The sequence below is a fragment of the Paroedura picta genome, chromosome 1 (genome assembly GCF_049243985.1).
Source record: "Paroedura picta isolate Pp20150507F chromosome 1, Ppicta_v3.0, whole genome shotgun sequence".
NCBI classification, from domain to species: Eukaryota; Metazoa; Chordata; class Lepidosauria; order Squamata; family Gekkonidae; genus Paroedura; species Paroedura picta.
The window spans coordinates 22416531-22430779 of record NC_135369.1 but is presented as its reverse complement, the minus strand read 5'-3'; the positions used below and the strand labels follow the sequence as shown (position 1 = coordinate 22430779).

General features: G+C 48.4%; 1 protein-coding gene across 11 annotated transcripts in view; it reads left to right on the top strand.

Moving 5' to 3' along the window:
• The window catches only part of ARHGEF2 (Rho/Rac guanine nucleotide exchange factor 2), a 186277-nt gene that overhangs the window by 163591 nt on the left and 8437 nt on the right, over window positions 1-14249 (top strand). For all 11 annotated transcript variants that reach the window (XM_077326856.1, XM_077326866.1, XM_077326894.1 and 8 more), the window contains 12 exons: window positions 1113-1176; window positions 1956-2085; window positions 3466-3575; window positions 3896-4042; window positions 4906-5156; window positions 7296-7421; window positions 7678-7795; window positions 8241-8492; window positions 10546-10622; window positions 11783-11952; window positions 13174-13241; window positions 13329-13523. In XM_077326856.1, coding sequence (XP_077182971.1) covers window positions 1113-1176; window positions 1956-2085; window positions 3466-3575; window positions 3896-4042; window positions 4906-5156; window positions 7296-7421; window positions 7678-7795; window positions 8241-8492; window positions 10546-10622; window positions 11783-11952; window positions 13174-13241; window positions 13329-13523 — 1708 coding nt within the window. The remainder of the gene's footprint in view (window positions 1-1112; window positions 1177-1955; window positions 2086-3465; window positions 3576-3895; window positions 4043-4905; window positions 5157-7295; window positions 7422-7677; window positions 7796-8240; window positions 8493-10545; window positions 10623-11782; window positions 11953-13173; window positions 13242-13328; window positions 13524-14249) is intronic.

Below are 14249 nucleotides of genomic sequence, written 5' to 3'. Positions count from 1 at the left end.
ATGCTGGAAGCGATTGAGGGCAAAAGAACAAGGGGACGACAGAGAATGAGGTGGCTGGATGGAGTCACTGAAGCAGTCGGTGCAAACTTAAATGGTCTCCGGGGAATGGTAAAGGACAAGAAGGCCTGGATGATCATTGTCCATGGGGTTGTGATGGGTCGGATACGACTTCGCAACTAACAACAACAGTTTTCCATTAGTGCAATTCAGCGTGGCTTGGAGGCTTAAATCCTTGCTTCCCTTTCCATGTGGCCCCTCTCTGAATTGCAGCTGTACATGTATTTACTTACTTACATGTATTTAAAGTTTACTTTATAGAGATTGATTTTTGTTACACCTGCCTTTTTTTTTTGTTACACCCTTCTGCAAATTCCAGAGACTGAACCTGGAACCTTTCCCCTGCACGCCAGTGCGCAGCCTGCTTTTCAGCTTGGTATTGCTGATTCAGACAAGAAGAGATCCTTCCCAGGCTCTTTTAACTGATGCTGTCAAGAATAGATTATCAAACCAGACTATTAATCCAATTAGAACATTACCGTCTACTGATGGCAGTGTGGTGTAGTGGTTAAGAGCAGCAGCTTCTAATCTAGCAAGACGAGTTTGATTCCCTGCTCCTCCACATACAGCCTTGGTGACCTTGGGCTGGCCACAGAGTGTCTGTTGTGAGAATAGGGAGGGAAGGCAATTGTAAGCCACTTTGAGACCCCTTCAGGCAGTGAAAAGCGGGGTATAAAAATCAACTCTTCTTCCTGAGAGAAGCTCTTATCCAGGGAAAGATCCTTCCCAAATCGAGCTCCTTTTAAAGTGGAGGCTGCAAGGTGGAGCCTAGGGTCTTCTGCATGTAAACCACATGCTGTCTCCCTGGGGGACCCAATAGGGAGAGGGAGGGGAGAGGCTGTGGACTGGCAGGTGAGGCAGGAAGGGGGATGTGGGGCTTCCTGAGGCTTTTGGCCATGTGGAAGCCCCTCTGTGGTCATGGCCCTTCTCATACTTTGATGCTGTTTTCCTTGCTCCAGAGGTAAGAACTGAGAAGCAGTCTGAAGAAGCTTCAAAGTTGCCTCCTTTCTCCTTGAGTTGAGCTTAGTGGCTGATTACTTTTCTCTCCCTTGCAGCAGCAAAAGGCAGCCCTGCTCAAGAACAATTCAGCGTTGCAGTCGGTGTCCCTGAGGAACAAAAGTGAGTGGAGCTGCCTCTTGTGTGGGTTAAAGTGGTTCAGAAGGGCAACAGGAGCCAGCTGTGGGGAACAGCTTTCCTCTTTGGAAGCAGTTGAGTTCATGCTGTGATGCTGAGGCAAAGGCGACCAGAAGTAAGGGGAGATAATAGTCACAGATCCTCTTCCTAGCTGTGAGGCCAGGACTCCGTTTTGAAACTGGCCGTGCGAAATTTGCGTTCCAGTTTTCTTGAGATCTGAAAATAAGTGAAATAATAAGCTCTTCTGAGCATATGCAGAGTGCCTGTCCGCTCAAGCTATATCTCTGAGGCTTTGGGAAAGAGCTTGTGTCTGCAGGGGAGGAGATTTCAAGGCACTTTGCACCTAATTTGTGGAAATTGCTGCCACAGGTTGCAGTTACAGCTTGTTGGCTTTGAGAATTTTAAAAGGGGAAGAGAGAACTTCATGGAAGTGGGTGGGTCTCCCGGTGACAGGCATTTTTCAAGCCTCTCTGTTCAAATGTAGTGTATTAGTGGATCCCAAGTGCTAGGGGAAACAGCGGTGGTGAGGGCCTTTCATTTTTGTGCACCGCTTTCAGTAAGTGTTTGGCTTGCCTGTGTGAGAAACAGGCGGCTGGACCAGATGGCTTTCTGACTTCATCTAACAGGGATGTTGTTTTCTGTGGCTTCTAGATAGTCTTGGACTATCTCCTTGTTAAGAACTTTGTGTGTGCGCGCGACTGGCATGCACAGTTACAGTCATGAAATCAGCTCCATGATTTCTTTTTCTTTATTTAAATCTCCAGCAACTATTAGGGAGCGCCCCAGTTCTGCCATCTACCCCTCAGAGAGCTTCCGCCAGACCCTGCTGGGATCCCGCCGGGGCCGGCCCACTTTGTCTCTTTCCAAAAGTGTCTCTACCACCAACATCGCAGGGTAAGTTAACAGAGCGTCAAAGAAATGGGAGGATAAACTGCCTTGCATGGGGAATCTCTCAAAACATGGACCCTGTTTGTAAATGAGCACCAAAGTGTAGCCTCAGATTTGGGGGAGGGGCAAACTCTAGCATTTCCTGGGATTTGTCCCTGGTAAATTGTGTTGTCTATCTCTGACTTTCAAAATAGCCGTAATATTTCAGTAGCATTAGTAGTTTCCCTTATCGACTCTCAGGATTCAGCACCTTCTCTGAAGTCTCTAGAACAGGGGGTAGTCAAACTGCGGCCCTCCAGATGTCCATGGACTACAATTCCCAAGAGCCCCCTGCCAGCGAATGCTGGCAGGGGGCTCTTGGGAATTGTAGTCCATGGACATCTGGAGGGCCGCAGTTTGACTACCCCTGCTCTAGAAGTTCAGTGGAGGGGTGGATACATCTTTTCCCCACAGCATAGCTTGTCAATACGTGCGCATTAGTAATACTAATAATTAGTATTAAAATGCTGTATAATGCACAGCCTGCCATTCGTACATTCGTACACTGATAAGGCTCATTTTGAACAGCTGATAACGGATCAGAGGACAATTATGTTTTTTTAATGGAACCCTAATGCGTGTATAACTCTGTACTTTTTAAAACTGCAGGGGAAACTATTGTGGGGTTTTAAAAAATACACCAAGAATAGAATTTTCACTAATGCGTAATGGCGTATCCAGTTGTTGTCTGATAATGTAAGCATTACAAGCATAACTCTTATTTTCGCCTGTGAAATGTTGGAGGTTTTGTAGAGCGATATGCTGTAGGCTGATCCTGCATTGAGTGGGGGGTTGGACTAGATGGCCTGTATGGCCCCTTCCAGCTCTTACGATTTTATTGCGTTCACATTCTTGCATGTCCATGAAGCTCACAAGGCCCAGACTTTCATAGCCTCACCTACCTCTCAGAGTCATTGTATGGAGAAAAATAATCTCTCCCTATCTATATATGGCAGAAGGGTACAATACCTGACAAATAACAATGATAATATTATTACTAGGATCCCATGTTCAGTCCTTGGCATTTCTTATTAAAGGATCTCAGATAGCTGCTGTTAAGAAGGTCTTCACTCTACCTAAGATGCTCGAGAACATCTGCTGGTCACAGAAGTCTATCCTGAGCTGGATGAGCTAAAGCAGGGGTAGTCAACTTGTGGTCCTCCAGATGTTCATGGACTACAGTTCCCATGAGCCCTTGCCAGCAAACGCTTGCAGGGGTTCGTGGGAATTGTAGTCCATGAACATCTGGAGGACCACAGGTTGACTACCCCTGAGCTAAAGGGCTGGCCCCAGCAGAACATAGATTTCCATAGGTTTATGTGTTCAACTTGTCTTCTTCTCACCTAGGACTTTCAATGATGAATCTCCCCTTGGCATCAGGAGAATCCTATCTCAGTCCACCGACTCCCTTAACATGCGCAACCGAACGCTCTCGGTAGAATCACTCATCGATGAAGGTGAGACGGGGATGGGTGTTTGGAGCTCCAGTGCAGTCTTCAGGGAGGGAGGGAGGGAGGGAGGAAGGAAGGAAGGAAGGAAGGAAGGAAGGAAATGTGTGCTGGGTTGCTGGACTAAGAGGAAAGGCATGGAAGCCAGAGACAGCACGTCCTTCTGGATTTTGCCCAAGCCATAGAGGACTTTGTTTCAAAAATCTAGATTCCAAGGTGCTTGCTTGTGATCGTGTTGTGTGCTGATGGCTCCCAGTGAGGGGCACAAATCAGTTTCCCGAACACGCAACTCCTCCTTCACTCCCTTTGTTTTTCCTCCCTGGTGCCAGGAGCCGAAGTCATCTACAGCCAGCTGATGAGTGATTTTGAGATGGGCGAGAAGGACTTTGAGGCCGATTCCTGGAGCCTGGCAGTGGACAATAACTTCCTGCAGCAGCACAAAAAGGAGGTCATGAAGCGACAAGATGTCATTTATGGTGAGCACTTGTGTTCAAGCCCCCTTCCTTTATCCCCAAATTGTTGAATTGTCACAGCAGTTCAGCAGTAAACTAAAGCCGAGCCAATCATTATAGGGTGGTGCCAACCTGAGCCTCCCTGACAACGCACTAGTGGAAAAATCATGTGATTTGGCAGCTTTGCAGTAGCATTTCTCCACCCACTTCTCCGGCTGCTGACTACATGGGTAGGATAGCATGGAAGTGTTAGTGCAACAAAGTCTCCAATTTTTGGAGCTACATGTTAGCAGAGGGATGCAAGTTGGAGTTGCTCACATATTCCACTCTGCCAACAGCATGTAATTTGGGTTTAAAACACCTTCCTTACAAAGTAGATCTTCATGATGATTCCTAAAGAATTTGATTTCCCATTCCTCCACATGCAGCCAGCTAGGTGACTTTGAGCTAGTCACAGTCATGTTAGAGGTGTTCTGACAGAGAAAATTCTTTGAGAGCTCTCAACCCCACCTACCTCACAGGGTGTCTGTTGTGGGGAGAGAAAAGGAAGGCGATTGTAAGCTGCTTTGAGACTCCTTTGGGTAGTGAAAAGTAGGGTATAAAAACTAACTCTTCCTCTTCCTCCTCTTCTTTTTTCCCTCTTTTTCCTCTTCTTCCTCTTCTTCTTATCCTACAGTCCAATCTATGCATATAGAACCAAGCACAGCAAACAAAGAGGGCTAATTTTCTATGGGTAAAGAGCCGTTCTGAAAGAGGTCGTTTTGTTATGGCTTCCCTGCTTTTCAAGTGGTCTGGGGACACTGCTTCCTCAACTCAGGCTGGTTCCATAGCAGGCGAATCTCCTCCCACCTCAGTTTCTTTCCTCTTTTCATTCCCTCCCTCTTCAGAGTTGATTCAGACGGAGCTCCACCATGTACAGACTCTGAAGATCATGACCAACCTCTTCCGGAAGGGGATGCTGGAAGACCTCCAGATGGACCCAGCTGTAGTGCAGAGTATGTTCCCCTGCGTGGACGAGCTGAGTGAGATCCACGACCGCTTCCTCGTGCAACTCCTAGAGCGCCGTAAGGAGTCATTGGCCACCGACAGCAACAAGAACTTTGTCATCAACCGGCTGGGAGACATCCTTGTACAGCAGGTGATCCCACTGTTGCCATTTGGCCAGCCAGGGCAAGGTCTCAGTATTCAGTTTTCGTTCAGCTTAGAATAGGTGCATCTTCCTTCCACTTTACTTCTAAAACTTCCATGGTGGGTAATGACAAATAAACCACAAAAATGGCTATGTAAAACCTGATAAAACAGCGGCAAAATCAGTCAATAGTTAACATGTGTATAACTTAAACAGCAATAGCAAGATAGTAAATTACAGGGACATGTGTTAAAAAAATCTGATGATAATTTAAATAATTAAAAGGTGTTTAACTTGACACCTGAATGTTCATCAAGATGACAGAAGGTGACTGTCCTCTTGGGAAGGATATTCCATAACTGAGTTTCTGCTGCAGGCTTTCTGTACCATCATCACTCGCCTGATTTCAGAAGGCAGGGGCACCTTTGAAGATCTCAAGGAAGGGGCAGCTTCCAGTGAGAGCAGGTGGTCCTTCAGACACCCGAACCCTAGACTGCTATGCAGTTGGGGAGGCAAGAGGGGAGTAAGTAGCATGCAATAGCCCAATCTTAGAAGCTAAGAAGGGCCAGTACTTGGATGGAGGACCAACAAGGAAGACACTGCAGAGGAAAGTAACGGCAAACCATCTCTGCTTCTCTCTTGCCTTGAAAAACCCTTACTGGGGTTGCCATAAGGCATTTGCATATTGGCAGTACCTAAGTTCAGACAGAAACAAGGCTTAGATGAGTGCAGGGGATGTGCTAGAAGCAGAGCTGAAACTCAGGAAGTCAAACAAATTAATGGTCTTGCTTAATATTATTGCTGAGGTAATTCCGTAGCTCACCATTTAATCATAGAATCACAGAATCATAGAGTTGGAAGGGGCCATACAGGCCATCTAGTCCAACCCCCTGCTCAACGCAGGATCAGCCCAAAGACAGTGCTGGTCGCCCTGATAGAGCATCTGTCACCAGCTGGACTGAGGCGGTTCAGCCCTGTTCATGATGCTCAATCTGTTGGCAGCGTTTGATGTTGTCGACCACGAGCTGTTGGCTCATTGCCTTGCTGGAGCCAGGATTTGGCTGTGCTCCTTTCTCTGGAACTGAACACAGAGGATGGAGGTGGGAGACTGTGTTGGTTTTGACTCTCCTGCAGTATTCCACAGGGGGCAATCCTCTCCCCCACCCTATTTAACATCTTGGTTCACATTCTGGCCCACCTAGTATGGAGTTTTGGGCTGGGGTGTCATCAGTACATCAGTACCAAGCCCTATGAAGATAGGCTGAGGGACTTGGGAATGTTCAGCCTGGAGAAAAGGAGATTGAGAGGGGACATGATAGCCCTCTTTAAGTATTTGAAAGGTTGTCACTTGGAGGAGGGCAGGATGCTGTTTCCACTGGCTGCAGAGGAGAGGACACGCAGTAATGGGTTTAAACTACAAGTACAACGATATAGGCTAGATCTCAGGAAACAAATTTTCACAGTCACAGTGGTCCAGACTGAGCAGTGAAGCCAAGGTGTGTCATTTAAGAGCAGAGAGAAAGCTAAAGAGAACGGAGGGCCAAGCTTCCCATGGTGGGCCAAGCGTCACAACTGCATTTATTTCTTCCTATGGCCGCCCCAAGGCTTGTTCTTGTTTTGGGGGTGGTGTTTTTTTTTAAAAGATCTGAACAGGTGGCATAGAAAAACTTGAAAGTAAATAAATAAAATGGAATGTGTGGGTGAGGGGAATGAAAGCATCTCCCGTCTCCTGCCACGTCCCTGTGTTTTATTGTTTGAAGTGTTTTTCTCCCAGGCCCAGGAAGGGAACTGGGCTGGAGAGAAAAGTGCTTGAACCGACAGAGCACAATGAGGTAAGGCAAGGGAGGGAAGAGGCTTTAGCTCCCCCTCACCCACACGTTCCCTGTTCAGAGAGAGAGAGAGAGAGAGAGATGCAGAAACATGTTTGCTTTATATGTGATTGGAGCAGCCACAGGAATAGAGACACATGGCTTCCCTCATCCGGTCTAGGTTGACCTGTAGGTTTCAAATCAAAGCCGAGGGCTGTAGTCAGAGGGGCAAGGATGAAGAGGGTAGGCGAGAGAGGAAAGGCATCGGGGTGTGAATTTGCATAGCTTCTTCCTCCCCAGCAGCGTGGTGTGGCTTCACACCTGTTTTGTTGCCTTTCAGTTTTCAGGCACCTGTGCCGAGCAAATGAAGAAGGCCTACTCAGAGTTCTGCAGCCGCCACACCAAGGCTGTGAAGCTTTACAAAGAGCTCTTCACCCGGGACAAGAGATTCCAGCAGTTCATCCGCGTAAGGCGTTTCCTCTCACCCCCGCCCCAGTTCCTTGCCATCAACCCCGCCCCCCCTCTGCCTCCATGGATCTATGAACTGTGGCCCTTGGCAAGATGCTCCAAGCTGGGGACCGGAGCTGCTCCCCCCCGCCCCATGGGAAGCAGAGGTTCCAGCCTGCTGCTGCATTGCACTAAGGAGGTGGTTGAAGCCCTGTCTTGGGAAACAGCTTGTTCTGGGGCCTGAGCCCTTTGTCTCTCTCTTCCACCTTCCCCAGAGGCTGACTCGGTCATCGGTGTTGCGCCGTCACGGCGTGCAGGAGTGCATCCTTCTGGTCACCCAGCGCATCACAAAATATCCTGGGCTTATCGACAGAATCCTGCAGAACTCCAAAGGTACCCGTTTCCGGGATAGGTTACCCAAAGGAGGCTTAAAGTGGCTTACAGTCGCCTTCCCTTTCCTTTCCGCACAAGAGAGACCCTGTGAGGGAGGTGAGGCTGAGAGAGCCCTGATATCACTGCTCGGTCAGAACAGCTTTATCAGTGCCCTGTCGAGCCCAAGGTCACCCAGCTGGCTGCATGTGGAGGAGGAGCAGGGAATCAAACCCGGCATGCCAGATTAGAAATCCACACTCCTAACCACTAGACCAAACTGGCTCTCTCTCTGGAAGCATATGGTGTGTGTGAGGAGGACCGTACGGAGCCTGTGGTTTGTTCGCTTCTGGACCGTGGAGCCAAAGATCCTCAGCTGGGTGGATAAAACAGGTTTGCAGGTAGTAGAGCCAAATGTGTCTCTTCTGGAGGATCCAGATTTAGTCACTCAGGCTTCCAACCCCTCCAGGTAATGAAATGGACCAGAGGGATCTGAGCACAGCCTTGGTGCTGGTCAAGGAACTGCTCTCCACGATCAATCAAGAGGTGCACGATTATGAGAAGAATACTCGGCTGCAGGAGATCTACGGGCGGATCGATCTGCGTGCGAAGGCCATCCTGCCCAAGGAGCGGGGTTCTTTCTGCAGCGAGGAGCTGCTGCGGCGGAAGCTGGTGCACGATGGTTCCATGCTCTGGAAGACAGCTGCAGGACGCTTCAAAGGTAGGTAGAGTCTGATGTCCTGGCGGTGCACTGTTAGCCTTCTTGTGTCAGGACTGGACATCAAAGGGCAATCCTGATTTTGATCAAATGTGAACAGCGTGATTGCCCAAGAGAAAGGGAATCCGTGGACTTAAGGGAGGAGGGTATTGGGGGGCACAAGGCCACCTTCCCTTTAAAAGTCACTTTAAAAGACACTTCAAGAGCTGAGTGGCTGCATCCTGAAGTGGCTTGGAGGGCAGAAGGTTGCCATGGAGATGGTTGAAGCCACTTCGGACATTGTGGGAAAGAGAGGCCCCCTTGAGAATTCATGGGCATTAATTGTCATGAATGGCCCACCCACAGCTCTTTTTAGTGCATTATGAACACCTAACGTTGTCTCAAGAGCCTCTTGTGGCACAGAGTGGTAAGGCAGCCGTCTGACAGCTTTGCCCATGAGGCTGGGAGTTCAATCCCAGCAGCCGGCTCAAGGTTGACTCAGCCTTCCATCCTTCTGAGGTCGGTAAAATGAGTACCCCGCTTGCTTGCTGGGGGGTAAATGGTAATGACTGGGGAAGGCACTGGCAAACCACCCCGTATTGAGTCTGCCAAGAAAACGCTAGAGGGCGTCACCCCAAGGGTCAGACATGACTCGGTGCTAGCACAGGGGATACCTTTAACGTTGTCTTATGCTGGGTGAAATTACTGGTCTAGATAGCCCCGTACACATGAACACCAAGAAGACAATTGTAATGACTATTGGGGAACTGCACAACTTCCAGGGTGATGATGAAGACAATGAAATTGTTCAAGATGTTCTGTTCATTGGTTCCATCTTCAGCCAAAAGGGGGCTGCACCTGAGACACCAGAAGGAGACTGAGAAGGGCAGCCATGAAGGAGTTAGAAGAGATTCTTAGATGTCAGGAAGTGTCCCTGGCAACCAAGATCAAGATAATTCACACCATAGTATTCCTTATTAATATGTGTGGGTTGGCAGTTGGACAATGAAAAAAGCAGAGAGGAAGAAAGTTGATTCATTCCAATTGTGGTGTTGGAGGAGAGTTTCCTGGATACAGTGGATCACCCAAAAGACAAAAAAGTGGTAGACACAACATGAGGACGATTAACTCGCACAAGGAAGCAATGGCCCTCATTTTGCAAGACCTGAGTAAGGATCATAGAATCATCAGAATCACACAATCATAGAGTTGGAAGGGGCCATACAGGCCATCTAGTCCAACCCCCTGCTCAACGCAGGATCAGCCCAAAGCATCCTAAAGCAAAGGATATTAACAGTAGAGACGCTTGGGAGGTTATTAATCCATGTTGTTGTTGTTGTTAGGTGCGAAGTCGTGTCCGACCCATCGCGACCCCATGGACAATGATCCTCCTGGCCTTCCTGTCCATAGGCTTTAATCCATAGGCTTGCCTAAATTGGAGTAGCGTGTTGGCATATAGCTCACACAGCTCTGTATGGACCACTTGAAGTAGGACAAGGTCCCCCAAAGTGCATCCCAGCTCTGCCATTTGAGATCCTCTCAAGACAAGTATATTAGCACAGCAAACTTGTACCTCTCTGCTTTCAGTGGCAGAGGCCCTTTATAACCCCCCCCCCAGCCACCCACAGCCAGTTCATAAGCCGTACATTGTGGTCTGTTGGATACTGGATGGACACACCTTTCCTGTTTTTATAGTCCCAGGCAGGCAGCAAATCGGAAGGTTTAAATCCCAAAGTGCATGGCTGCTGAGATGGGTTCACTTGCAGAGATAGAGTTTTGCAGGGCACTGAAACCTTGCATAGTGCCTGTTTTCTGAGATTTCACAGCCTGCATTTGCAGTCCTGAGGACTAGAAACATGCTGTTTATTTAAAAAGCTAAAGTTTGAGATTCCCAGGATGCCAAATTCTGACTGAGAAAAATCTGGGACCAGACTGAAGTAAAACAGCACCCGTTCTTCTGAAGCCTCCTGGTTGGTTTTATCTCACTTCTGATAGTGCTGAAGGTGACTGCTTTTCAAAACCAATCATTTATAACCTTCCATTGTCACCTTCTCTTCCCTCTCCCTTTCCCTTGCAGATGTCCTGGTTCTCCTGATGACGGACGTTCTCATCTTCCTGCAGGAGAAGGATCAGAAATACACCTTCCCCACCCTCGTGAGTGGCTTTCGGCTTGCTGTAACTCTTAAGCCAGGGGTAGTCAAACTGCGGCTCTCAAGATGTCCATGGACTACAATTCCCATGAGCCCGTGCCAGCGTTCTGGAGGGCCGTAGTTTGACTGCCCCTATCTTAAGCTCATGTCAGGCATCAGGGGCTCTTGCAGGGATGACCAGGAACCTGAAGCTCTCCACTGGCATGGGAGGAAGATAAAAAGGAACTGCTGGACTTCTTTCTGGTGCCTTTCAGCTCCATTGCTGTGGACGCTCAGAAGGCATTATTGCACCCACCACCCTAGAGGTCAAATGACACAAGCCAGTAGGGTTCCTTAAAGATTCAAATTCTCTGACCCAGTTCCTCAGGAATAGCAATGCATCTATGCAAAACTACTATCAGATTCCTACCCCCTTGCTTTCCCTTCCCCATCTGCATGATGGCCTGCCTGCTTCCCAGGTCACTAGCCTAGGGTTTCTTGAATAGGTGGGAGTTAATTATGAGGTTGGTAAAATGAGTACCCAGCTTGCTGAGGGGTAAACGGTAATGACTGGGGAAGGCACTGGCAAACCACCCTGTATTGAGTCTGCCATGAAAACACTAGAGGGCGTCACCCCAAGGGTCAGACATGACCCAGTGCTTGCACAGGGAATACCTTTACCTTTACCTTTTAGTCATGTCCGCTCCCCCCTCCCAAAATGGCCAATGATGGTCCTGGAGGGGGTGGGAAGAGGAGGTGGGCATGTACACAGCTATACTTCTCAACTATATTCTGCATGATTGTGCTGCTTCTGGGGTTTCTCAAAGCCCAAAGAATGTTTCAGGGAGGTTCTCAACAGTAAAAAAAGTTGAGAAAGGCTGTCATAAGCATTGGAGGGGCCTCACAACCCCTTGTTCAGCACAGGACATCTAGACTAGAGCAATCCTTACAGGGGGCTGTCCAGCCTCTCCTTGAAGATAGGGATGCTGGGAAAACACCCCATTTCCCCATAGCATCCAAACCAAGGCTGACAACTTGTATGTAACGGAGCCCAGCCTTGCAGCAGAGAATGTGTCCTTGGCAGTCTTTAAGTCTTTAGTCTTTAAGTGGCAGCCGAGACAGATAGATTCCACAGTCAGATGATGGCCAATGAAACTTTTATCTAAGTCTGTTTCCCTTGCTCAGGACAAGCCAGCTGTGGTCTCACTCCAAAACCTGATCGTCCGAGATATTGCCAACCAGGAGAAGGGCATGTTCCTCATCAGCGCTGCCCCGCCAGAAATGTATGAGGTGCACACCGCCTCCCGTGATGACCGGAATACCTGGATGAAGCTCATCCAGCAGACTGTCAAGCTGTGAGTGTTATTCCCACTTGGAACGGCTCACGCGGAGCCATTTCTGTAAGGTTAGGCTGCCACTCTCATAGCACACAGCTGCAATCTCAGGAAGCATCACTTGTAAAGGGCCAGCACTGCTGAATGTCCCCCTCCATTTTACATTTAGAACAGCTGCCCAAAATGTATGGGTCAAAATCTAATTCTGAACCCTGCTGGGATAGATAGTGGCTGTGATTATCAAAGGGAAGAGACTCTGCAGTATGTTAAATGAGATCAGCACAATGTGTACCAGCTGTAAGAGGTAAATTCTGCCACAGGGAATATTGACGTATAAAGGTTTGTCATTCTGGAGTCAGATAATCAGTTTGTCCTGTCGACTGATCTTTCCCAGGACTACTACCCAAGACTCTTTAAGTTAGGGATGCCAGAGATAGAACCTTGGACCTTTAGGCATGCCAAGCATGTAGTCTCCCACCAAGCCATGGTCCCCTCATATCTGTGGGACTGCCTACCTGCTTATGCCCCCCACAGGGCGTTGCACTCTCAATTTTTTGGAGGCTTCTGGCCCCAGGGAGGATCACCTGGCCTCGACCAGGGCCAGGGCCTTATTGGTCCTGGCCCCAACCTGGTGGAATTGAGCACCCAGGAGAACTAAAGGCCCTGACGGAACTTTCTGAGTTCTGCAAGGACTGCAGTTGGAGCTCTTCCACCAGGTCATTGGCAAGCCGGGGGGAGGTGGGAATTTTTGTTGTCAATGAGTAGGTTTTTATATAGGGGATTTTATTATTGTTTTGTAGGGATTTTAATGTTGGGGTGATTATTGTTACCCGCCACGAGCCCCAGCGTGGGAGTGGCAGGATATAAACTGAAATATAAATAAATAAATAAAGTTATGGTGTTGGCACATTTAGAATGCTGTCTACGTTTGTGGTGGGCCCACTTTAAAAGAAATGCCACATTTCTGAAAAGAACACGGAAAACAGCTATCAGACCGATCAGTGGGTTAGAGCCCCTCCCTTAGCATTGGTAGCTAAGGCAGTCTACCTCTGAATATCAGTGGCTGGTGTGCAACAGCGTGGGAGGGCTTATTGCCTCTGTGCCTGGGGCTTGCGGGCTTCCCAGAGGCACTGCACTCCTGTTGGAAGCAGAGTGCTGGACTGGAGGAACTTTGGCCTGATCCAGCAATGCAAGTCCTTCTATTCTTAACCAGAGCCTTTTTCCTTTGTTCGCTGCCTCCAGATGTCCTGACCGGTCTGATTTTCCACTCATTGAGACAGAGAATGAAGCCTCTCTGCGGAAGCTGAAAGGTAGGGTGAAATCGTGGTCATGGCCATTCCAGAAAGGAGCATGTTCTGACCCATCTCTCTCTAACAAAATTCCTCACATCCATACAGATAAGATTCAGCAACGGGACCAGGAAATCACGGCACTCCTGGAGGACAAAGTGGGGCTCTTTGCTGATATCCTGGCCCTTCAGAATTGTAGTGTGGATGGCCCCCTGCCCTGTGTGAACTCCCGTACTCTTTTCCGCACTGAGTCTTCAGATACTCCTCACGGCGAGAAGCTGATCCAGGAGGCCATCAAAGAAGGTACAATGTGGGCAGCGAGCAAGTTTTAAAGTCTTCCTCCCTAGTCAGGCCCCCCACATTAAAGAAGGACAGAGTACTGTTTGTGTGTGGGGGGGAGGGGGGAGACATCAGGAAAATAATACATTATTGTAACATGTGACAGGAAGAGGGGAGAGTCAGAGTTATGACCTCACCAGGGTCAAGGTAAGGACCCTGGGACCATAACTTTGATGTCCTGCGCTAGCAGTTCGGAGGTGGGCCTCTGCTCTGGAAAGGCCAAAGATCTTACAAAAGCACAGTGCAGATATGACATCCTTAAGGATGAATCCTACATCTATGTAGCACACAGTAAAGGGACATGGTTGGGATTCAGCTGGCCCTGCTGCCAGTGACCCAGGCCATGGTGAGGCAGTCCTTCTGCATTCATAATCCTCTTATGTCGCTCACACTAGAATGTAACAATATGTGTGGAGAGTAGGATGGATTCTTGAATCTCTTATATTAAGGTAACAACTGGCCCACCTCGCAGGGGTGTTGTGAAGATATAAATGGCTGGGGGCTGTGCATGTGGCCTTGAGCTCCTTGGAGAAAAAATTGGAAAATGTACAGGAAAAATACATTATGTGCATATATATTTCAACAGGGCTGTAACACATGGCCAATGAAAAACCTTCTTTACTTTTGGATTAAACAGCAGGCTTAAAAGTAATTATTGCTTATCTTAGTGCTTCCATATCCATAACAAGA